The 25755-nt window shown below is 39.9% G+C and overlaps 1 protein-coding gene across 1 annotated transcript in view; it reads right to left on the bottom strand.

The window, feature by feature from the left end:
* lrriq1 (leucine-rich repeats and IQ motif containing 1) overlaps nucleotides 1–25755 on the bottom strand; it is a 180313-nt gene that overhangs the window by 37305 nt on the left and 117253 nt on the right. Inside the window, exons 21-23 of the mRNA XM_043709694.1 lie at nucleotides 23128–23211; nucleotides 22541–22629; nucleotides 13743–13841 (exon numbers count right to left, since the gene is read on the bottom strand). Of these exons, the coding sequence (XP_043565629.1) occupies nucleotides 13743–13841; nucleotides 22541–22629; nucleotides 23128–23211 (272 nt within the window). The remainder of the gene's footprint in view (nucleotides 1–13742; nucleotides 13842–22540; nucleotides 22630–23127; nucleotides 23212–25755) is intronic.

Below are 25755 nucleotides of genomic sequence, written 5' to 3'. Positions count from 1 at the left end.
CAGGACATTTCTGACCAGCTTGAAAGGATATTGGAGCAGGAGGGGGAGTATCCAGTTGTTGTGTTCCACTTTGGCACAAAAACATAGGCAAGGCTAGGAAGCAAGACTTGTTTGGGGATTATCAAACACTAGGAACAAAATTAAGGAACAGGTCCTCTCAGGTCATAATCTCCGGATTACTGCCCGAGCCACGTGCAAACTGGCTTAGGGATAAGAAAATTAGGGAAGCAAACACGTGGCTAAGAGGGTGGAATGGGAAAGAGGGGTTCCATTTCATGGGGCATTGGCATCAGTTTTTGACCAATGGGACGGTCTCCACCTGAACCAATCTGGAACCAGTATTCTCACGAAAAGGATAAATAGGGTGGTCATTAGGACTTTAAATTAGTGAGTCGGGGAAAGAGAAAGGGAAAATGACAGGAGTATGATGGTAAGTAAAAAGGCAAGCAACAGGTTAGCATAATTGCAGGTGGGTTTAAGTTCAAGGCAGACTATGAAAGAAGTAAAAAGGAAGGATAACTCAGGAGATATTGTTAGAGATGTTGGAAATCATGAGAACAAGAAAGCTAGCAAAAGGGCATTTTACCTGAATGCTCATAGCATTCATAACAAGGTTGATGAGTTAATGGCACGAATCATCGTGAATGATAATGATTTAGTAGCCATTACGGAGATATGGTTGCAGGATGGTCATGTTTGGGAATTAAATATCCAGGGGTATCAGTTTATTTGGAAGGACAGGCAGGAAGGTAAGGGAGGTTCTGTAGCTCTGATATTCAAGAACAACATCAGGATGGTGCTGAGACATGATATAGGTTCTTTGGAGAATAAGGTTGAATCCATTTGAGTGGAAATGATACATTCCAAGAAGAAAAAGTCACTGATAGGCATAGTCTATCGGCCACCAAATAATAACATCACATTGGGTTGGGCAATAAACAAATAAATAACTAATGCCTGTAAAAACGGTATGACAATTATCATGGGAGATTTTAATCAACATGTCAATTGGTCGAACCAGCTCAGTCAGGGTAGCCTTGAGGTGGAGTTTGTTGATAGTTTTCTTGAACAGTACATAATGGAGCTGACGAGGGAGCAAGCTATCCTAGGTCAGGTCCTGTGTAATGAGACAGCAATAATTAATGACCTCATAGTTAGGGATCCTCTTGGAAGGAGCGATCACAGTATGGTTGAATTTAGAATACAGATAGGGAGTGTGAAGAAAAAATCCAATTCCAGGATCCTGTGCTTAAACAAGGGAGACTACAATAGAATGAAGGAGGACTTGGTTATTTATGTGGGACAGTTGACGAGCAGTGGAGGACTTCCAATGCAATTTTTCAAAGTGCTCAGCAGAAGTATATTCCGGTGAAAAGGAAGGACTGTGAGAAAAGGGGTAATCTGCCGTAGGTGTCTGAGGAAATAAGGGAAGCTATTAAATTGAAAGAGAAGGCATACAAAGTGGCAAAAAACAGCATGAAACTAGAAGATTGGGAAAACTTTAAAGGTCAACAGAAAACCACAAAAAGAGTTATAAAGAAAAGTAAGATAGAACATGAGAAAAAACTAACATGGAATATAAAGACTGAGAGCAAACATTTCTATAAACATATAAAACAAAAAAAGCGTGACTGAAGTAAACGTTGATCCTTTAGAGAATGAGAAGGGGCAGTTAGTTATGGGATATGATGAAACGGCCGAGGCACTGAACAGGCATTTTGTATTGGTCTTCACAGTGGAGGTGACTAATAACATGCCGTAATTGACAAAGAGATGAAGGTAGGTGAGGATCTGGAAACGACCGTTATTACAGAAAAGGTAGTGCTGGACAAGCTAATGGAGCTAAGGATAGACAAGTCTCCTGGCCCTGATGGAATGCATCCCAGGGTACTGAAAGAGATGACAGGAGAAATAGCAAGTGCACTGCGGTAATTTTCCAAAATTCGCTGATCTCTGGGGCAGTCCCAGCAGACTGGAAAACAGCAAAGTAACGCTACTGTTTAAAAAGGGAGGTAGACAAAAGTTGGGGAATTACAGACTGGTTAGCTTAACCTCTGTAGTGGGGAAGATGCTTGAGTCTATGATCAAGGAAGAAATAGCAAGGCATCTCCATAAATATTGTCCCACTGGGCAGATGGAACATGGGGTCATGAAGGGTAGGTCATGCTTAACAAATCTTTTGGAATTCTATGAAGACATTACGAGCAGGGTGGACAATGGGAACCCAGTGGATGTGGTGTACCTAGATTTCCAAAAGGCCTTCGACAAGGTGCTGCACAAGAGGCTGCTGTATCAGATAAAGATGCATAGCGTTACAAGTAAACTATTAGCATGATAGAGGATTGGTTGACTAACAGGAAGCAAAGATTGGGGATAAATAAGTGCTATTCTGGCTGGCAATCAGTGACTAGTGGTGTGCCTCAGGGATCGGTGTTGGGATCACAATTATTCACAATTTATAAAGATGATTTGGAGTTGGGGACCATGTGTAAAGAGTGTCAAAGTTTGCAGGTGACACTAAAATGAGTGGCAGAGCAAAGTATGCAGAAGACTGTGAAACTTTGCAGAGGAACGTAGATACTTTAAGTGAGTGGGCAAAGATCTGGCAGATGGAATACAATGTTAATAAATGTGAAGTCATCCATTTTAGTAGGAGTACCAATAAAAAGGATTATTACTTGAATGGTAACAAGTTGCAACATGCTGCTATGCAGAGGGACCTGGGTGTCCTTGTGTATGAATTGCAGAAGGTTGATCTGCAGGTACACCAAGCAATTAGAATGGCAAATTGAATTTTGTCCTTCATTGCAAAAGGGATTGAGTTTTAAAACAGGAAGGTTATGTTGCAGCTGTAAAGGATGCTGGGGAGGCCACACCTGGAGTACTGTATACAGTTTTGGTCTCCTTACTTGAGAAAGGATGTACTAGTACTGGAGAGATGCAGCGAAGGTGCACTAGGCTGATTCCAGAGTTGAGAGGGTTGGTGTATGAGGAAAGACTGAGTAGACCGGAATTATATTTATTGGAACTCAGAAGAATGAGGAGCGATCTTATAGAAACATATAAAATTACGAAGGGAATAGATAAGATAGAAGTAGAGAGGATGTTTTCTCTCGCAGGTGAAACTAGGACAAAATCGCATAGCCTCAAGATTAGAGGGAGCAGATTTAGGACTGAATTGAGAAAAAAAACTGCTTTACCCAAAGGGTTGTAAATCTATGGAGTTCCTTGCCCAGTGAAGTAGTTGACACTACTTCAGTAAATATTTTCAAAGCTCAGATAATTTTTTTTTGAACAATTAAGGAATGAAGGGATATGATGAGTGCGTGTATGGAGGATCCGAGTCTATGAAAAGATCAGCCATGATCTTATTGAGTGGCAGAACAGGCCGGATGGCCTACTCCTGCTCCTAGTTCTTATGGTCTTCTATTCAGTTTTAAGTTGTAGAGGTCCAAAAATTGTTTAGTGATAATGAAATGTACAGGCAATAATTCATCATTATTACAGGGATTTTTTTTAACGAAGCACAATTGAATGCTTTAAAAATGAAAGAGATTGACTTCTGGGAAAAGGAAGTAACAATTTGAATAAGGCAGGCAGGTACGTAAGCAAAATTTTGTGTGGATATCTGTTCTCTTTGGCTGCAACCAGAGGTGGCATACATTGCTTTTGGAAGAAATCTCTACTCCCACTTCCTAATGTGGGGTGACAGACATTGAAAGAAACCTTCTGAATTTTTAAGGGGCCAAGATGGAATTAGTAGGTCTTAAGCTCCGGATTCATTATTCAGGGGGCTGATATCATTCTGATATACCTTTAACTCTGTGAATTCTGGTTCTGGGAGGCCCCAACTTTACCAATATTACGTTATACTTCACAGTTTTGCTTGGAAGCAGTACAGACTCTGATCATTATAAGGCTTCAAAAGGAAAATCCAAAGAAAGTTGAGGATCTGGAATAACTTAATTAGAATCACGTCTAAAGGATAAGGAAGGTGCCTTATCGAAGCCCTACTGAATATTTAAGAAAGATTTAAAAAGAGTATTGAGTACAGGAGTTGGGAGGTCATGTTGCAGCTGTACAGGACATTGTTGGAATATTTCGTGCAATTCTGGTCTCCTTCCTATCGGAAAAGTGTTGTGAAACTTGAAAGGTTCAGAAAAGATTTACAAGGATGTTGCCAGGGTTGGAGGATTTGAGCTATCGGGAGAGGTTGAATAGGCTGGGGCTGTTTTCCCTGGAGTGTCGGAGGCTGAGGGGTGATTTTATAGAGGTTTACAAAATCATGAGGGGCACGGATAGGATAAATAGACAAAGTCTTTTCCCTGCGGTGGGGGAGTCCAGAACTAGAGGGCATAAGTTTAAGGTGAGAGGGGCAAAATATAAAAGAGACCTAAGGGGCAACTTTTTCATGCAGAGGGTGTACATGTATGGAATCAGCTGCCAGAGCAAGTGGTACAGGCTAGTACAGCTGCAACATTTAAAAGGCATCTGGATGTGTATATGATTAGGAAGGGTTTGGAGGGATTTAGGCCAGGTGCAGCAGGTGGGACTAGACTGGGTTGGGATATCTGGTCGACATGGACGAATTGGACTGAAGGGTCTGTTTCTGTGATGTACATCTCTACAATTCGATGACTCTATGATGCCACAATCCAATTTTAAAACAAAGACAAACAACCAGAAAAAGCCTGGGCTGAAATTGTAAAGAAATATAAACATTGACAGGGTGCAGAAATAATTTATAAGGTTTTGCCAGGACTGGAGGGCTTACGTTATAGGAAGAGGCTGAATAGGATGGGGCATTTTTCTCTGGAGCGTCGGAGGCTGCGGGGTGATATTATAGAGGCTTATAAAATCATGAGGGGCATGGATAGGGTGACGAGGCAGGATCTTTTTCTTAGGGTGGGGGGAGTCCAAAACTAGAGGTCATGGATTAACAGTTAGGGGAAAGATTTATAAAAGACCTGAGGGGTAACTTTATCATGCAGACAGTGGCATGTGTATGGAAGAAGCTGCCAGAGGAAGTGGTGGAGGTGGGTACAGTCACAACATTTAATAGGCATCTGGATGGGTATATGAATAGGAAGGGTTGTGAGGGATATGGACCAAATGCTGGCAAATTGGACGAAGTCAGATTGGGATATCTGGTCAGGACGGATGAGTTGGACTGAAGGGTCTGTTTTTGTGCTGTATGACTCTATGACTGATGTGATCTCATTTCATGCTTATTCTTCCACACTCCTGCTGGAGCTGAGCTCTTGGGTACAATGGAAGTGCCATTAATGTTAGCTACCATACAAAAATATCAAATTTATTCAATAGAGAAGTACATATTCAATAAATTTAAGCCACACAAATGACATGTCCAACAGGAGATATGATGTGGAGGAGCCGGTGTTGGACTGGGGTGGACAAAGTTAAAAATCACACAACACCAAGTTATAATCCAACAGGTTTATTTGGAAGCACCAATTTTCGAAGCGCTGCTCCTTCATTAGGCAGCTAAACACTGGATACACGGGAGCTAAGCACTGTGGATACGCGGGAGCTGGTGTGAGGCTGTGATTCTGTGACATGAATCAACTGATTCTCAAAAGCTATTCCAACACCTACAAGGTACAATACAAGAATGCAATGGAATAATCTCCACTTGCCTGGATGAGTGCAACTCTGACAACAGTCAAGAAGCTTGGTACTGTCCAGGTGAAAGCAGATTGCTTGATTGTTATCTCTTATTCCACTTTCTACAATCACACACTTGAGTAGCGGTATATAACCATCAACAAGATACACTGCATAGCCTCTTCAAGGTTCCTTCATTAGCACCTACCAAATCACTGATTACTTAGGAAAAGAGCAGCAGACAGTTGGGAACATGGTCAGCTGCACGTTACCCTCCAAGCTACTCACCATCCTGACTTGGAAATGTATTGCTGTTCCTTCACTTCACTTGGTCGAAATCCTGGAATTCCCTCCCTTAGGCAATTGTGAGTCAATCTACAACACATGGACTGCAGCAGTTCAAAAAGGCAGCTTACCATCACCTTGTCAAGGGCAACTAGGGATGGACAATAAATAAGGAGCAGCCAGTAATGCCCACTTCCCACAAGTGAATTAAGAAAAAGGACAGATAAGCATCCAGATACATGAGGCAGTTTTTTGAACTGTTAAGACAGAGGTTGGAGGAATATCTGTTTTTCTCTAGTCCCATTAAATGTTGTGTGTAGTTACTGATCTGACCAGTGAAATGTGTCACCTATGTAAGGTTCAGAATGTAGAGATCCATCACCATGTTTCTTTAATTAAAAAAAAGATTAATTATAAAAATGAAGAATTGAATTTTCCGATTTCTAGGCTAACTGTTATAGTGGCATTTCATGGAGAGCTTGCTTTCACGACTCTCACTGTCTTTTCTTATGTAATCTTCCACTGTTCGTCTTATTAATATGCATCTGGGATCTATGGCATCTTGCTCGTGCAATTAGGTGGCAGTAGAGACAGAAATGCCCACCACTATCAGGAATTTGGGCTGTTCATGCCATCAATGCTGTACTTAAAACCTAGCTGCCCACTATTTCAAAATGAGCTAAGTACTGGCCTTCGTTGTGTGCCCACATTCTGATACCTTAATTGTAGAATCACAAAACACAATCTCTTGCTGTTTATGCTGTATGCTTGATTAAGTTGACACTTCATTATTATGTATGCCTGCTATACCCTGTTAGCATGCCCGCCTGAGCTCTCCACTTAGAAGAGTTGATCTCCTGGCTTGACAGTGATAGTAGAGTGGGGGATATGCTGGGCCAATTTGTTCAATCATCATCATTGACAATCTCTTGCAGACAAGGTTGACTCTCTTCCACTCTCGGGGTGAGACTGTAGGTGGCTGTACAGATCGATGCGACTTGCACTGGCTCTTTTACACTTTGGACAGAAGATGGTTGCGGAAGAGGTGGGTGGGGTACTGGTGTGGCAGCGCACTCCTTGCCTTCACCTGCCTTCCGCTTTTTCCTGACAGCAAGTCTTGAAGTGCTCAATGCCTTCCTGGATGCTCCTCCTCCACTTTGGACGGTCTTGGGCCAGTGATTCCGAGGGGTCTGTTGGAATGCCGCACTTCGCCAGTGAGGCGTTGTGGGTATCGCTGAAGCGTTTCCTCTGTCTACCTGGGGCTCGCCTGCCATTACGGAGCTGGGAGAACAGCACCTGCTTGGGGAATCTTGTGTCTGTCATGTAGATTATGGGCCCAGCCAATTGGAACTGATCAAGGCTAGTCAGTACCTCGATGCTGGGGATGTTGGCCTGGTTGAGGATGCTTTCTTCCCAGCGGATTCGCAGGACCTTACGCAGACAGTGTTGGTGGTACTACTCCAGTGCTTTGTCTCAGAGCCATGTAGGAGGGCAGGAACCAGAACAGCCACGTTTACCATGATCTTGGCGTCGAATTCGATGTTCTTCTCCTTGAACACCCTTTTCCTCGGGTGGCTGAAGGCTGTGCTAGCACACTGGAGGCAGCGTTAGATCTTTTCATCTGTTCCTCTTGGATTTTAGATGCAACTATTTTGGTTGAAGCACATGCAGTCCATTTGCCATGTAAGCAGTAGTGAAGAGTTTGAGTGTATTAAAGTAAAGTGTTTTAGTACAGGATCATAAGGATGCTCTCTAATTACACAGAGACGACTGATGGTGGTTTAATCTAAGGCTTGCTATGCCTCAGGTCATGGGTGAAGTTGTGAAGGCAGATCTTCACAATAACATTAGCATGTACATCTCTATGACTATGACTCTGTGGTGCAGGAATTTAACCCATGCTATTGCAGTGACTCTGCATTGCAGATCAGCTGTCCAGCCAACTGAGCTAACAAACCTCCGGGTTATCTAAAGTCATGTCTTCAAAAGTCTTGTGGGTACATCTGGCGCTATCTTCTCATTCACTTTGAAATAATTCAGAATTTATTCTCAGCCTTGGATGTTTGGAAGCTACTAATAACAGCACTGTGGCTGTTTTGAATCTTTTCTCTCTGCAGGAACCTGCTTCTGGCATCCTCTCCCTCTAGTAGTTGTAAAGTACAAGTCAGTAAACACCTTAGCAATTACCTCTGCATGTGGCTTGCTTGTCATGCAACTAAACCATTACTCAAAGTGATTTTCTGCCTTCAGAGCTGAAAACTAAAATCCTCTTTTCTTCTGCTTAACAAGAATATATTACAAACTTTCATCGTCATATCCTGCCAATAAAAAATGCAAAGGAATCTTCAAGAGGCACTTTCCTTTTTGTTATAATTTCCTCACCACTATTTCCATTTATTCTGATTTTATTTTGACAGCAACAATAAATTTATATTAAATATAAAAAGGGCTTTCCAAAACAATTATATTCTACCCACCTTACTTTTGATCAAGGCATTCATTTTTCTCCATATTTGCTTGTTAACAAGCCTTCACTCTGAATAAATTCCAAATTCACAAAGGCTAATGTTGTGATGGAAAAGGATAGACTGGATCTAAATGTTAAAGTTCTAAATTGGAGGAAAGCCAATTTTGACAATATTGGGCAAGAACTTTCGAAAGTTGATTGGGGGCGGACAGTCGCAGGTAAAGGGATGGCTGGAAAGTGGGAAGCTTTCAAAATGAGATAACCAAAGTCTAGAGACAGTATGTTCCTGTTAGGGTGAAGAGCAAAGCTGGTGGGTGGAGGGAATGCTGGATGACAGAGAAACTGACCTGCTTCTTAATGAAGGAACAGCGCTCTGAAAGCTAGTACTTCCAAATTGGATGGTAACCTGGTGTTGTGTGATTTTTAACTTTGTCCATCCCAGTCCAACACTGGCACCTCCTTACTATAAATACATTAACTAGGGAGAGAAGAGAGTCCCTTAAAGATCAGCAAAACCAGCCATGTGTGGAACTGGAGGAGTTAGGGGAGATACTAAATAAGTATTTTATATTTGTGTTTGCTGTGGAGATGGATATGGAAGCTAGAGAACTTGGGAAGTACATAAATTTTGAAAAATGTCCATATTACTGAGGAGGTGGTGCTAGTTGTTTTAAAATGCATAAAGCTGGATAATTCCCCAGGACTTGATCAGGTGTACCCTAGAACTCTGCGGGATGCTCAGGAAATGATTGCCAGGCTGTTTGCTGAGATATCTGTATCGTCGATAGCCACAGGTGAGGTGCTGAAAGACTAGAAGTTTGACTAAAATGTTGGCACTATTTAAGAAAGGTGGTAAGGAAAGCCAGAGAACGAAAGACTGGTGAGTCTGACATCAGAGGTGAGCAAGTTATTGGAGGGGATGGTGAGGGACAAGACTTACATGTATTTGGAAAGGCAATGACTGATTAGGAACAGTCAGCATGGCTTTGTACATGTGAAATTGTGTCTCATTAACTTAATTGCATTTTTTAGAAGAAGTATTGAAGAGGATTGATGAGGGCAGAGTGGTGGACATGATCTATATGGACTTCAGTAATCGCATAGAATACAAGGAGAACTAGCCATTTGGATACAGAACTGGCTGAAAGGTAGGAGAAACAGGATGGTGGTGGAGGGTTGCTTTTCAGACTGGAGGCCTGTGACCAGTGGTGTGCCACACAGATCAGTGCTGGGTCCACTGATTTTCATCATTTATACAAATGATATGGATGTGAGCACAGGAGGTATAATGAGTAAGTTTGCAGATGACACCAAAACTGGAGGTGTAGTGGACAGCAAAGAAGGTTACCTCAGACAGCAATGGGATCTTGATCAGATGGGCCAATGGGCCGAAGAGTGACAGATGGAACTTAATTCAGATAAATGTGAGGTGCTGCATTTTGGAAAGGCAAAGCAGGACAGAACTTATATACATAATGGTAAGGTCCTAGGGCATGTTGCTGAACAAAGAGACATTGGATGCAGGTTCATAGTTCCTTGAAAGTAGAGTCGCAGTTAGACAGGATAGTGAAGAAGGGGTTTGGTATTCTCGCGTTTATTGGTCAGTGCATCGAGTACAGGAGTTGGGAAGTTTGTAAAATCATGAGGGGCATGGATAGGATAAATAGACAAAGTCTTTTCCCTGAGGTCGGGGAGTCCAGAACTAGAGTGCATAGGTTTAGGGTGAAAGAGGAAAGATATAAAAGACACCGAAGGGGCAACGTTTTCTTGCAGAGGGTGGTACATGTAGGAATGAGCTGCCAGAGGAAGTGGTGGAGACTAGTACAATTGCAACATTTACAATACATCTGGATGGGTATATGAATAGGAAGGATTTGGAGGGATATGGGCCGGGTGCTGGCAAGGTTGGGATATCTGGCCAGCATGGATAAGTTGGACCGAATGGTCTGTTTCCATGCTGTACATCTCTATGACTCTAAGTGCGAGTAGGTTATGCTGCAACTATTAAAAACTTAATTTCTACATCTGGAATATTCTTTACAGTTCTGAAATCCACATTATAGGACGGATATTATTGCACTGTGGAAGGTACAGAGGAAGTTTACCAGAATATTGCTTGGACTGGAAAGTTTTAGTTATGAAGAGAAATTTGACAGACTGGAGCTCCTTTTCCTTGGAGCAGAGCAGACTGAGAGGGGGTCATAATTAAAATATATAACATTTTGAGGAATATAGGCAGGGTAAACAGGAAGAAACTTTTGCCCTTGTGGAGGAATCAATGACCATGGGTATAGATTTAAGGGAAAGGGGTAGGATTTTAAAGTGGATGTAAGAAAAAAAATATTTCACGTAGATGATGATGGGAATCTGAAACTCATTGTTGGTAAGGGTGGTAAGAGGCAGAAATTCATAACATTGAAGTAGTAATTAGGTGTATATATTTGCAAATTAAGGTTTTGGACCAAGTGCTGTAAAAAGTGATTAGAAGTTAGATGGATTGGCCATGCTAAATTGCCCATTGTGTCTAGGGATCTGTAGGCCAAGTGGATTAGCCATGGGAAATGCAGGGTTACAGAGATAGGGTGGGGTGGAGTGGTGGATCTGGATGGGATGCCCTTCAGAGAGTCAGTATAGACTCAAACGGCTTTAACACTATAGTGATGCTGTGAATTGTTGTTTCGGATCGGTTTCGATGGGTTGAAAGACCTTTTTGGTGCTGTCGACCTCTATGACTATGATTATCACCTAACAGGCTACTTCCTACTCCTCACTGGCTGGAATATGAGGTGGCCTCTTGTTCCTCATTAACACTCAGGTGTTGATTCTGATTTAATTTCTGAGATAGTCTGCTTGGAATGACTTTCCCAATTCAGGATCTTTTTGTTGCATTTCTATTACAGAAGCTGGGCTAAGCATGTCAGCCTTTGAAAGAAAATATCCAGAACCTTCAGCAGTCCAATTCTCTTTAGTAAGACTCGAGGAAGAATTTACTTGAATGCCCTGACCTTTCCTTCGTAAAAGGTTAAAAGGGAGCATGCTCCACCTATATCACTGCTACAATTTTAATATTCAATTCCCCGTTCCTTTCCTGACACACCCTTAAGCAGTCTACTGGTGCAATAGGTCTCCCATTTAATTTCCAACAATCACCTTTAGTATAGCTAGTTTAATTACAATTATACCAATTTTATATCGGTTTTTGCTTGCTCTTTTTCACCTTCCTTATTTTAACAGCACCTCAGTGTTATTGGTAACTTCTGTCTGCATCAACCTGCTTCTAATGACACCCTACTCCTCTTTGGAGGTCATGAAAGTCAAGTTGACAATGACCTTAGCAATTAACTTCCTGTGTGGCTTACTAAATTTATGTGACTTCTCAATGCTGCTTTGAACTGACTTGAAAATGACTCACTGAACTTAAAATTAAATTTAGACCTTCACAGAACTGCAAACTAAAATCTACCTTTCCTCAACTTTAGAACCTAAATTCTTAAACAGCAATGTACTATGAACATCTACGTAGAAAGAAAACAATTCATTTTTAAGTATAGGGCATTTCCAGTTGCATACTATCACTTTTTTTTTTAAAAGAAATCTTCAATTTTACTAAATTTATTCTTGGGATATGGGCTTTGCAGGTTGGACCAGCATTTGTTGTCCATGCCTGACTGCCTTTTAGAAGGTGGTGGTGAGCTGCCTTTTCAAAACGCTGCAGTACATGTACTGTAGTTAGACCCACAAAGCCAACAGGGAGGGAGTGCCTGGATTTCGACCCAGTGACAGTGGACGAATGGCATTATATTGTCAAGTCATAATAGGTTATTAGCTTGGAGGAGAGCTTTCAGGGGGTGGTGATCCCATATATTTGTTCTAGATGTTAGCAGTTGTGGATGTGGAAGGTACTGTTTAAGGATCGTTGGCGAATTTCTGCAGTGCACCTTGGAAATGGTACACAAAGCTGCTACTGGGAGTTGGTGGTGGAGGGAGTGAATGTTTGTGGATGCAGTGCCAATCAAGCAGGCTGCATTTTTCTGGTTGGTGTCAACCCTTCTTGAGCATTGTCAGGGCTGCACTCATTCTGGCAATTGGACAGTATCACATCAGATTCTAGACTTATGCCTTGTAGATGACCGACATCCTTTAAGGAATTAGGAGATGAACTACTGGCTGCAAGTTCCTAGTCCCTGTACTGTTGTAGTCACTGCATTTGTTTGGCTAACCCAGTTCAGTTCCAGTCAATGGTAACCCCTTTAATGGGAGAGTTTCCATGTTGGTAGTGCCATTGAATGTCAGATTATTGGTAGCCAAGAGAATGAGGAGGTGAATGACTAAAGTTTGATGAAAACCAGAAAATTCTTAGACAAATGAGTCAGCTTTCCAGCTAAACAATTTAAAGGCAAGGGAAGGAATTCATGTCCAGTTCTATGGCTGACCAGTCATTCACACGGTCATTATTCTTAATTGCACATTGAACAACCAGCAGCACCTCCAGAATACTGCAGCCAAGTTAACATGAAAGTTGACTTGCCTCAGAAAACTGGAGATTACTACCTCTGAAAGCAGAGTCAATATGCTACCCACTGCTTCAATTACCTTGGTCCACACAACAACAGGGGTCACCAGATGAACGTGGTAGCTATCCCTCCCCAAAGTGTCATGAGGGTTATTTCTGGAATTTTAAAGACCAGACTATCATATGGCATCTTGTGCTCGCATACACCAAACCCTGATGTTTTCAAAGAAAACACTGCAAGAAGGCTTTTGACTGATTGTTTACAAAGCACTTTCACTGATCCATGCACTGGTCTGAAATTCCACAGTCCAACTGGAACACACTCCGTTCGCTACAAACTGACGACAATGCCACCTCTTGATGTCACACCTTCTGGTTAACTGAAAACACGACCAAATGCAAACTGGCTATTGGTATGAGTGGTGAAGTCCCAGGTTTCAACGTTCCACAGAAAATCTGGGCAATTCTCAACCACTTGAGGGTGGTTCAAGGAAGAGGAGGCCTATTGCTCTACGAATAGAAGACGCAGAACAGCTAAAATTGCGGCTGGCACCATGCAAGTCAGACCATCACCCACATAATGAATGCCTGGTCCGAGAGATCCCTTCATTGTAGCATCACACTGCATCTACTGAAGCTTTTAAATGGATTGATACTAAATAACACCAATAGACTTCAATAGAAGTGAGCACCGGGTGGGGAATACACCAGGTGGTCAATACATAAGGTCTATTTTACACGCTGCCCAAGGATAATTCATACAACACACATCATCAAGGACCAAGCAAAATAAATGCTTCACCTGAAAACTGGCTGTCAAAACATTGGTGTTACACTAGCAGTGTCTTTTACCTCTGAAATATTCCACACGATCACATGCCTTCTTCTTTGGCTTCACAGGGGAATATTTATTTTTCTTATTCTTGAACAAGGCCAGTCGCACAACTGGATCTGGGGCATGAACAGGAGAAAATCATCAGAGTCTGAACTTCAGCATGACTAAGTGATTCATATAGCAGGGTATTAAAAATGTGCTGAAGTTGACAGGGCTACAAATTAATTACAAGAGCAATTTTAAAAAGGGCCCTGACTTTGAACATAAGTTTCAGCATATAATTTAAACCACTTCTTACTTTAAATCATAATACTGTTTTCTTTTCCCATCCAGTTTCTTGCAAAGCTGGCAATTACTCCCACCACTCCTTTCCTTAATTTACAGGGCACATTTGTTCAACATTCATCCTCATATTTTTGTTTTATCTGTCTCTCAAGAGCCATGTTAACACTTTCAATAGCATAATGTAACTCAGCATTTGAAATTTAATTGTAAAAGTGGATATTCTGAACAGGAGTGACCCAGGCAGGTAAACCAAGGTGTATGGTAACGTCTGGTTAATCACATTGTTAAGCTTGTTAATGTCTTTAATTAAGATTAAGTAGTAACAGATGCCTATCAATTGTCTGAGCACTAGTGAGAATGTATCTGTAGCTTGAGGAAAGAGCTGCAAGACTGAGTAGTTAGTAAACTTTATCCACAAAGAAAACTGTCTTATTTTTCTGTCTCACCGACTGGCTTGGATCCATTTGACATTAGTAGCAGAGCATAGTTGCCTAAAGGTGAAGATTGGAACTATGGATTGAATTTATCAAAATTTGGCAAAGTATCAGTTTCAAGGAGTTTTTTAAAGGATTTCTCTTCATGAGTTTGAGAGTTTCCCTTCACAATTTAATGAAGCTTCCCTCGTTAACTGTACATCATCTTCTTGTGCTCACTAGAGGCAGAAGTGCTTGCCATATTTAATGCACAGCTGTGCACCAGACCAAATGCTGCCAAATAGGAATAGCCCTTCACAGTTTCATTTCAATTTAAGGTGTCGGTATGCTCCAAAGTGCAGTATCAAGGTAATGAACTATATTATAGATGAGTTGGACATGTGCCATGTGTTGACACTGTGCTAGGCTGATGTCAGCCTTCATGGATGGAATGTATGGGTGATGTATGCCCATTGTGTCCTGAGACATTAAGGAATGCTGGCCAAGATTGGGAAAGTACCAGTGAGCTCTACCTGCCCAGTAACCACTTTGACCTTTGTGTCAGGAATTGGCACCATCCAGTTTCTCCTGCTGTTGGGGAAAATAGCAACTTGTATCTAAATGGGGTGATGTTAGGTAATAATGAGATGTTAATGCATGCCAGTCCTTGCTGCTCTCTAGCTGTTAAAACCTTGGGTGGAAAAATCCAACTTTTTTTATCTCATCATCAAAAATCTCTTTTTTCCATTCTCACCGTATTTTCCCAAACATCTAGCTAATGCTCAGGTTCAGGTCATTCGTGGCCTGGGAAAATTCAGTCCTAGAGTGCCTCGCAGATAGAAGATTGTAATTTGAGTTACATTTGAAAAGAATAGCTGGAATCCAATGTCAAGTGTCAGGATGCAATTTTCCACCAATGTTCTGAACCTTATGAACAATGCAAAAATGAAGTGGATATATGAACAAAGGGTATGGCCTTGACACCATTGCTTCCTGATTAAAGCAGAGTCAGATATAAAGCATTTTCAAACGTAGAGCCTAAAGACACTGAGGAAATTTGGATAAACTATTAAAATTTATGGGCAAAAACTTATGTTAATAAAATCATCTATTAAATACATATGAGGCACTGTCAGACTTAGATAAATTAGAAATCAGGATGGATATTCTATAATGGAATTTAACAGCCTATTTCCAAAAAACAAAAACCTCTTCAATGGTAGTCTATAGGTTATAGGACTGTGATATTATGTCAAACACGCATAGACCCAGCTTCTGCGGAATTTGAGCAATGCATGAAAAACTGAATAAGTAAGGGGTTTAAGATTGGTGGTCAAGCTTCAGAGGGCTTGAAATATGAAAGATTAAATTTCAAGCAGAACAAGTCAAAAGTGAATTTGGATCAACAATCTTATTTGAGCAGGTCAACCACATTCCAATAAATAGGGCCAAGTCCTCACAATAAAAGGAGCCTGCATGCAAGGTAGTGACTGACCAGTTAAGAAGTTTGACTGCACAACCAATTCAACTGAACAATCAGACTCAGTCTTGGTTGTCACCAATGAAATGGAGTATCATGTTAAAATATGCTATGGTTGAGCAGGTTTTGAGAACAGATACAACATTAAAGAAATTAAATTCCGATAAAGGTGTACGCAGGTTTTTAACTGGGAGGTAATCCAAAATATTTACAAACATACAAATTAAGAGCAGAATTATTTCAGTCAGCCCTTCAAACCTGTTCTATCATTCAATAGGTCATGGTTGATCCGTTTGTGTTCCAAATTCTGCATTCCTATCTATCCCTGACTGCCTTTGATTCACTAACAAAGATCTATCCACCCCTGTCTGAAAACTATTCAAAGAATACCCATTGTCTGCTGTCTGAAGTAGAAGGTTCCAAAGTCACACAATCATATCACACAACCAAAGTCACACAACCTTTTATCATATCCTAAAAAGTTGACCTGCTGCTTTGTATCCCACTGGCCATTATACTTCTTGGCATTTTACACTTCCCTTTCCCCCACCACGTTTTAGTTTAAACTCTTGTTGACCACCCTATTTACCCTTTTTGCTAGAACATTAGTCCCAGCTCAATTCAGATGGAGACAATCCCAATGTACAGATCCCTCCTGTTCCAATACTGATGCCAGTGCTCCATGAAAAGGAACCCCTCTTTCCTGCACCACTCTTTTAGCCACATGTTTACTTTCTGTATTATCATGGCCCTATGCCAATTTGCACGTGGGTTGGGTTGTAATCCGAAGATTATAACCTGTTCTCTAATTTAGCTCCTATTTTCTGATAATCTCTAAACAGGTCCTCTTTCCTAGTATTGCTTCTGATTTTGTCTTGACATAGGCCACAACAACTGAATCCTTCCCTCCCTCTCCAATATCTTTTCAAACTGGTCAGAGATGTCCCTCACCCTCGCACCAGGCAAGTAATATACCATGCGAGACTCTGAATCCTGCAGACAAAGGATGCTATCAATTCTCGTAATTTCAGAAACTCCTTTAGCTACCACTTTCACCATCCTTTCAGAAAGAGTTCCAAAGACACTGCAACTATCATTCCCCATTTATCTCATCAAAACCATTCAGGATCTCAAATGCTTCAATCAAAATGCTCCTCATCTTTCTAAATTCCAGTAGAAATGAGCACAGCCTGTCCTCAGAAGATAAAATGCTCATTCCAGTTGCCAATCTCATAAGCCTCCTTTGAACAGCCTCCATAAGTCGGAAGATCAAAACTGTGCATAGAATATGATATATAATCTGATCAATATGCTGCATAACTGAAGCATAAGATCAGTTTTTTAATGTTAAATTTCTATCCTAATAAAAGCTAACATCCTATTAGCCTTCCTGATTATATGCTGTATCTGCATGCTAAGTGCTTGTGACTAACGCACTAGAAAACCTAGATCTCTCTGCACCTCAGAATTCTGCAGTCATTTTCCATTTAAGTAATTATTTGTTTTTAATTCATATGTTTAAGTTAGTCATTATTAGTGATGCTTCACATGGCAATCTTCCAAAAGGATATTCTCGAATGACAGGGTTTATCACATTTGGTGAAAGATTAACAAATGTTTTCCATTGGCAAGGGAATCCAAAAAAATATGGGTAGTGAAAACCACCTTAGCTGCTGAAATAATGGCAAGACTGAAAGCAATAGATATGGGAGTGTCCTTACATAATATCCCAAGGAAATCAAAGAAAAATGTATAATGGTTCTCTTTGGGACAATGCTCATTCAACAAAGAGTGTTGTAAAGAAACGGGTGAGAATTGATCTCCATAGTGTGGAAGGAAATCTTGGTAAGAAAAGAGATTTCTAAAATAAAATGATTAGACGTCCTTGAAGAAATATATCTTGTATTATGATGAGAACATGGAATATAAAGATTAATAACTTTTTTTGTTAATTGCTTCATAATTATTTCCTACATGTGGAAAAATTACATACTTTTAAAGAACGAGGGATCTGGTAATGACTGATTGCATTACAATGTACAACATAGAAGAAAAACAGCTACAATAAGCTTTAGAAAAATTGTTATCAGAAGTTTGAATTTAAAGAAGTGAATTTATTAATGTCTGATTAGTTACATCATTATGTTTGTCTTTGTTGAAATGTAACATGGATTTGAACACATGGATGGCTCAAAGATCATGAACCTTTGCTTACATATTATACACAGCACGAGGCTGGCATTTTGGCCTAGCTGTATACCAGTTCGTGCAGAGGCAGATCCCTCAATTCCTTAAGCCTACTCCACTATTCAATAAGATCACGGCTGATCTGCCCCTACTGTCCTTTCAGAAAAATCTCCAAAAACACTCATCCTCAGATGGCCTAATGCCCTTCTTACATGGGTGATGGCTTATTTTAAAGTGAACTCTAAAATAGAGAGGTAATGCATCAGTTAAACAGGGCATTGGTGAGGCCACATCTGGAGTTGTGTACAGTTCTAGTTACCGTACTTATAGAAGGATGTTAAGTCCACCCTTTCTTTCTATGAGCTCTTCTGTCACCACATACACCCTTTTTCTAGAGAAGGATTTTTTTTGAATGATCCAATTGCCCTTCCTCAATGTAATCACCTACTGGTGGAGGCATGGCACATCTACTGGAGCTCTCTTGCTCAACAGTGTGGAGGAAAGATTGAGCCCTTATGGGGACTGCAAGACCTTGTGGGATAAGCCCAGCACAGAGCAAATACAGGCCATGGATAAAGAAGGACTGTAATTTTAACTTTTAACTTTATTTCTTTATCTACTACTTTGTACTGATAAGAACTCTAATGTTGAATTTTTCTTTTTGAATTTTACTCCTTTGTACCTATGATTTTCCACCTAGGTACCTTGTACCAAAGATGGTGCCATGAATGATAACATTATAAACTTTTCCCGTGCTCCTGTATCCCTATCCTTGAGAAATGTGTCAATAAAACAAAATCATAATTCTAAGTGTATCAAGGATTGCAGATATGGCCTACACTGTAACAGGTGTAGCCAATTGGAATACAAGTTACTCACCTACTCCAGCGTGAGTAATAACATCTCTGCACAGGTAGATTTGAAAAATAGGTTGTAAAATAATTTATGTTATTCATTAATGGAATGCTGGGCTGAGCCAGCATTTATCACTCATCCCTAGTTGCCTTTGAGTAGGTGGTGTTAAGCTACCTTTTTGAACTGTTCCAATCCATTTGTTGTAGTTAGACACATAAATCCACTTGGGGAGGGAGTTCCAGGAGTTTGACCCAGCAACACTGAAGTAAGTGTGATGTGTTTCCAAGTCAGGATAGTGAATGCCTCCGAGAGGAATTTGCAGGTGGTGATGTTTCCATGTACTTGCTGCCCCTATCCTTCTGGGTGTGAGTTTGGAAGATGCATGCAGTGAAACCTTCTGATTATGGTGCACGGAAGATGCATAGAATATTACTGCTATTAATGGATGGATTTTTATCATAAAAAATAACTAGCAACAAAATGTTCAAGATTTTAAAAGCATTTTCCTGATTGAAGCATGACAATTGAACTAAGAAGCATTGATGTACTGTTTTGACGTTTGCAATTCCCATTTTGAAGGTTTAGTTTTGTTCATTTTTGTTTTATATTCTCAGCCTTCTTACTCAGAAAGCAGAATGGCGCCAATACAATGACAGATCTATGGATACTGTCAATGGGCAGACTGCCAAAAGGCATAGTTGAGTGACTAGGAAAGAAATTCTTTGCCAGCTACTTTTTCCTCCCTTTCCTGAATATTCTGAGACTGATGAAAGTCAGCCTCATGGGGCACATCAAGAAAGTATGAGATGCAATGTGGAAACTCTGCTGGGCCATCTTGGAAAGTCTCCATCAATTTAATATCTGGTCTTATGCAAGCTATTTTTGAGTATTGCTGATTAAAAAAAAAGACATTTTATTGAAGCTTTTCATCTTGCACTTATCAGGACAATTTGCAAGAAACACTAATGTGAAAGGAAAGCAACATCTACACTATTTGAGAGCACCGGATGAAAAGTGGGCTCCAATTGGTAGGGAAGTTGCAATGGGTGATGCATAAATTAATAATGACAGACTGATAACTGCTAAGTTTTGCTTAATTTTTTAATTAAGGCAAGTTAATTCTGCTGATTAATCCATTGCCCTGAGAAATGAACCAGAGAATGGCTGCCATCTATTTTGAATTGAAACAGGCATAGAATATGTATATGTTTCTTCTGTGTACAAAGAAGAGGACCTTGTGTACTAAAAATGTAGCTTGTAATATATACAAATGCAGCATGCTGAGAGCCTGGATATCCAGCTTAAATTGGCCTTGGAAGACTGGGTATTACCAGTGCAGTTTCACAATTGTAACTTGCACCCTTGTTGTAAAATTTGGGAGCAGAGAAACAATAAAATGTCACATATGGATCAAAATTGGAAGTCCAGATTGAAAAAAATTAGATGAAAGTAGAACATTTCATTCCTCTATCACTAGGTATGAGCACAAGAAGTATTAAAGATTTTCTAGCCTTTAAAGCACTTTTGAATTGCAGTAACTATTGTAAAGCAGGAAACAAAGCAGCTAATTTGCTTATTGCAAGCTGTCACAGTGATCATAACTAACTTTTTAGAAGTTCTGCTGATTGTGGGATAAATATAGATTAGGAAACCATGAATAACTCCCTTTTCTACTTTGAAACAGTGACATGGAACTCCTTATCACAAGGATAATTCAAGATGGAGCTTAAACATGACTGAAGAACATTTCACATGACTTATTAAATGACAGACTTAGAAGGTACCATTGCAAATTCCAAACTGTGGAAAAGTGTCTTTCTGGATGAGAACAAGTTCAGGCAGGTGGGGGAAGATGTTAATCCATGGGCTTCCTTTCAAGAATGAAGTGGACAGCTCAGAGAAAAAAAAGAAGTGCACAGGAAATATCTTCAATGAAACAGAGATGATTAGGGTTGAACAAACTGAAACCATCACTGAAGTATAAGGAATTAGGTAGATAGGGTAGAGAGTGGGGATGGGCAGTAAAATGGGAGATCAGAGAATGGGACAAGAGCAGGCTGAAACAATCAATCAAGCAAGTCATAGAGTCATAGAGATGTACAGCATGGAAACAGACCCTTCGGCCCAACCTGTCCATGCCGACCAGATATCCCAACCCAATCTAGTCCCACCTGCCAGCACCCGGCAGATATCCCTTCAAACCCTTCCTATTCATATACCCATCCAAATGCCTCTTAAATGTTGCAGCTGTACCAGCCTCGACCACACCCTCTGGCAGCTCATTCCATACACATACCACCCTCTGCGTGAAAAAGTTGCCCCTTCGGTCTCTTTTATATCTTTCCCCCCTCACCCTAAACCTATGCGGCAACATCCTTGTAAATCTTTTCTGAACCCTTTCAAGTTTCACAACATCTTTCTGATAGGAAGTCTCTGAAGATTCTGAAGAAGAGTCATACCAGACTTGAAGCATTAACTCTATTTCTTTATCCACTGTTGCTGTCTGACCTGCTGAATTTCTCCAGTGTTCACCATTTGATTCCAGCATCAGTATTTTGCTTTTTTATTACTTTTAGTCTTGTTTCTACATATTTTACGGAGGTATAATAAATTGATCTTGCAGAGTTGGAAAAACAATGAGATTGGAGGAAATAAGCTGTAAAATATTAGATCAGTAACAAACTGGTAATTAATAGTTTAGTGTTTTACAGTAGAAAGTATGAAAATGAGTCAGATAGCTGTCTTCAGCTTATTTAATGATTGTTTTGCCATTCAAAAACAATTGCCCACTTCATCAATGGATTTAGTTATAGTAATACCCCTGTTGGCATTGAGAGAATGATGAAGCTCAAGCCCAAAGAAAGAAAAGAGCATGGAATTCTCAATAATAATCAAGACCGGGTACTACAAGGAAAGGGTCCAATATTATTAAAAATGCTGGTGACACAACATGGAGGAAGGGTGCTTCTTGAGTGAAAAACACAATTTGAAACAAAGGCATCACTAAATCATAGATTATGTTGATCTTGAAATTCTTTGACATTGGACATAGGGAGATGAAAGTAACATCCTTATTAAGAACAGATCATTTAGGGTCAGAAAGGAGAAGATCAGAAAAGATAGTAAATACCCAACTGGCAATAATAATTGAACAAAAGGTAGGCTTAGAATAGAGTGAAAGGGAAAAGCTAGTGGGAATTGGTTGCTATTGTAGAATTGCTTCAGGTTTCCAATCCTTGCTGACCAAAAGGAAAACAAAACCTTTTGATCAAGTGGCAGATGAGACACCAACTGTCTCACAAAATGTACAGCATCAATGTCGCACCAAATATTGTGCATTTGAATAATAATTCTGAATTAACATGCAAGTAAGATAACAACCTATGGTTATGATAAAACTAATTACACACAAAAGATACGCTCACAGCATATCAAAACAATAAACACATATACATTTGATTTAAGAATAATACACTGTGGCAGATGAAATGGTTAACACTTATCTTGAAATAATATATGAATGGAACCCAATTCTTTGCCCTTCAGAAAGTCCTACTGGATGACTGCCAATTTGCAGGGGGGAAAGTAAACATACCCAGCAATTTTTTAGCCTCTGCTTTCTTGGATTTCATTTTCTGAGCTCGTTTCAACATTAGCTGTGCAGTATGAGCATTCTTAAAGCCCCTATTAGTAACAAGAACAAAAAGATAAAAGCTAAAGTTAATGCAATTTCCTAGAGACGGTTTACAATAAGTTATACATAAATAAGAACAAGTGAAAATATTAAATAAATTTACCTTAAAGGCTATCAACAAACAGTATCGTTTATAATTATTTTTGAAGTATTTTTACAGAACTTTATAGAACACCTTTTTCTATCAATCTCTTCCAATTCAAAAGTATACTTCCTCGCGATGTATATGTACAATAAATCTTGTTTCCAGGTATTATCCAAAATCAAAGTCACATTGAAAAGCTATTTTGAAATGCTGAAAACTTTAAAAAATGTGGAAGATTACTTCACTTTAGTTTGAAAGGACGTACTGAATTAAATTGGGAGTTTTGGCAAAGTTGATTCTTTTTAATAGTTGTGACAGGAAGTACGAAGCAAGATGCTTTATTTCTTTTAGAGTGATTCAGTTTGTGAAAAACTAGCTTTGTAAATTAATAAGGTGTGCTTACCATTCCAGAGAGATCTGTTCTTCTTTCTGTGACTTGAAGCCTTGCTTACTGCAAGATGTAACCTCAGAGAACCCTGAAATAGTTCTACGGTGTGACCAAATAAAAGCAAAATTATTTCTATTTTTCACACTGTTAAAAGGAGCATTACTCTTCAACAGATCCAGCACATTAAAATAATAGGTAGTCTTTTAACTAGAAACAGAGAGTTTGGCAGGAAGTGGAGTGCAGCTGAGAGGAACAAAGCTCAAATTATTTCTTAATATTTTTTAGATGTCTTCAATCATAGGTGTTATCTTATATTCATAGCCAAACCAGAATCAAGATTAAAGGTTAATGTTACCAGTCTCAAGACAGATCTTAAAGCTGACCTTTTATGCTTCTTACTGGATGGGAATGAAGTTGACTAATACGAAAAGGTGCATGTTTATTGCCAGCGGCACCTGAAGTTTGCTCAACAAGATAGCTTTACTCTACTTATAGAATTATGGTAATGACAGAAGCAGCCTACTAAATAGATTGTTCCTTGCTCCTGCTATCTCTACATTTAGAATTGTTGGGCCAGTCTTCGAGAAACAGCTAATTAAATGTGACCTGATGCAGTGAAGCAGCAGCTATGACTTTGAGGCACTAGCCTAAGTTAAAATCAGCTGGTGAGTGTTGAAGCTGCCAAAGAGACACCCCAATACAAAACTCAATGAATTAAATTTATGAAGAGGTGTGATCAAATATTAATTTCAAATAACATTGGCAGGACCCATCTGTGTTTGGTTCAGACAAATGTGCTTCTGATAAAAGGGTAGTATTTATTATGGGGAATACTGAAATGACACAGAAGCTAAATAATTATTTGATTTGTTTTTACTGAGGAAGATACAAGAAATCTCCCAGAATCAAAGATCATAGTGACCAGGGAGAATGAGTTGTTGAAGAAGATTACTAAGTAAGAAAGTTGTACTCAAGAAATTAATGAGGCTGAATGTTGATGTGCCCCTGGAGCCTCATAGTCCACATCCCAGAGTGCTGAAGGAACTAGTTATAGAATAAAAATCAAAAGAACTGCAGATGCTGTAAACGAAAAACAAAAACAGAAATTGCTGGAAAAGCTTAGCAGGTCTGGCAGCATCTGTGGAGAGAAATCAGAATTAACATTTCAGGTCGAGGGATCTCTCCTCAGAATCCATTCTGAGGAAGGGTTCTTTGAGCCAAAATGTTAACTCTGATTTCTCCCCACAGATATTGCCAGATCTGCTGAGCTTTTCCAGCAATTTTTGTTTAAATTGGTTACAGAGATAGACAATACATTGGTAATCACCTTCCAAACTTTCAGAGATTCTGGAATGATTCCTGTAGATTAGAAGTTTGAAAATGTTAGCTCACAAGGAAGGGGAAAGAGGAAAAAAAATCTACAGAGCAGTTAAACCTTACATCACTAGTAAGGAAAATGCTAGATTCATCATAAATGATGTGATAAATAGACAATTTGGAGAAAAAATGATCTTAATAGGCATAGTCAGAATGGATTTGTGAATGTAAAATAGTGTTTGATAAACCTGTCAGAATTACTTGAGGGTGATACCAACAAAAATAATAAAGGGAAGCTGAAGGATGTGGTAGATTTGGATTTTTAGAAGACTTTTGATAATATTTTTCATAAGTGGTTGGTTACAGCACATAGAATCATGCACATTGCAGAAAGAGACCATTTGGCCCACTGAGTCTGCACTGACCCTCCAAAGATCATCCCAGCCAGATCCAGCCTCCTGACCTATCGCTATAACCCCACATTTACCATAGCCAATCTCCCTAATCTGCAAATTCTTGGACACTGAAGGGTAAATTAGCATGGCCAATCCACCTAACCTGCACATCATTAGGCTGGGAGGAAACTGCAGCATCTGGTGAAAACCCAAACAGACATACAGACAATGTGCAAACTCCTCACAAACAGTCACCCAAGGTTGGAATTGAACCTGCGTCCTTGGTGCTGTGAGGCACCATCGCTAACCACTGCCTCCATGCTGCCCATGCCATGTGGTAATATACTGGCATGGATTAAGAATTGTCTTACAGACAAAAACAGCGTAAGAATAAATATGGGTCATTCTCATACTGGTATGTTATGAAGAAGATGTAGTACTTTCTTAGTAAGATTTGGACACGATTAGTAAGTGGGCAAGAATATGACATATGGAATATTATGTGGAAAAATGGCATTCACTTTGGTAGGAAGAACAGATCTGCATTTCTTAAATGGTAAGAGGTTGGAAAGTGAAGATGGCTAAAAGGATTCTATAAGCCCTTGTCAGTAAGTCACTGAGAAATAAGGTGAAGGTATAATAAGCAATTAGTAAGGCTAATGGAATGTTATCCTTTATTGCAAGAGGATTTGAGGACAGGAGTAGTGAAGGCTTGTTTCAATTGCATGGAAACTTAGGTAGACTGCGCCTGGAGTACTGGGTACAGATTTGGCCTCCTTATCTCAGGAAAGATATTATTGCATAGAGGGAGTGCAACAAAGGTTCAGCAGACTTGTTCGGGGAAGGTAGCACCGTCCAATGAAGACAGATTGGGGATACCTGGCTGATATTCTCCAAGTTTCAAAGAATGAGAGGTGTTCTCATTGAATAC

This window comes from Chiloscyllium plagiosum, chromosome 19 (genome assembly GCF_004010195.1).
Source record: "Chiloscyllium plagiosum isolate BGI_BamShark_2017 chromosome 19, ASM401019v2, whole genome shotgun sequence".
NCBI lineage: Eukaryota > Metazoa > Chordata > Chondrichthyes > Orectolobiformes > Hemiscylliidae > Chiloscyllium > Chiloscyllium plagiosum.
The sequence above is the reverse complement of the archived record's forward strand: the minus strand, read 5'-3'. Positions and strand labels throughout refer to the sequence as shown.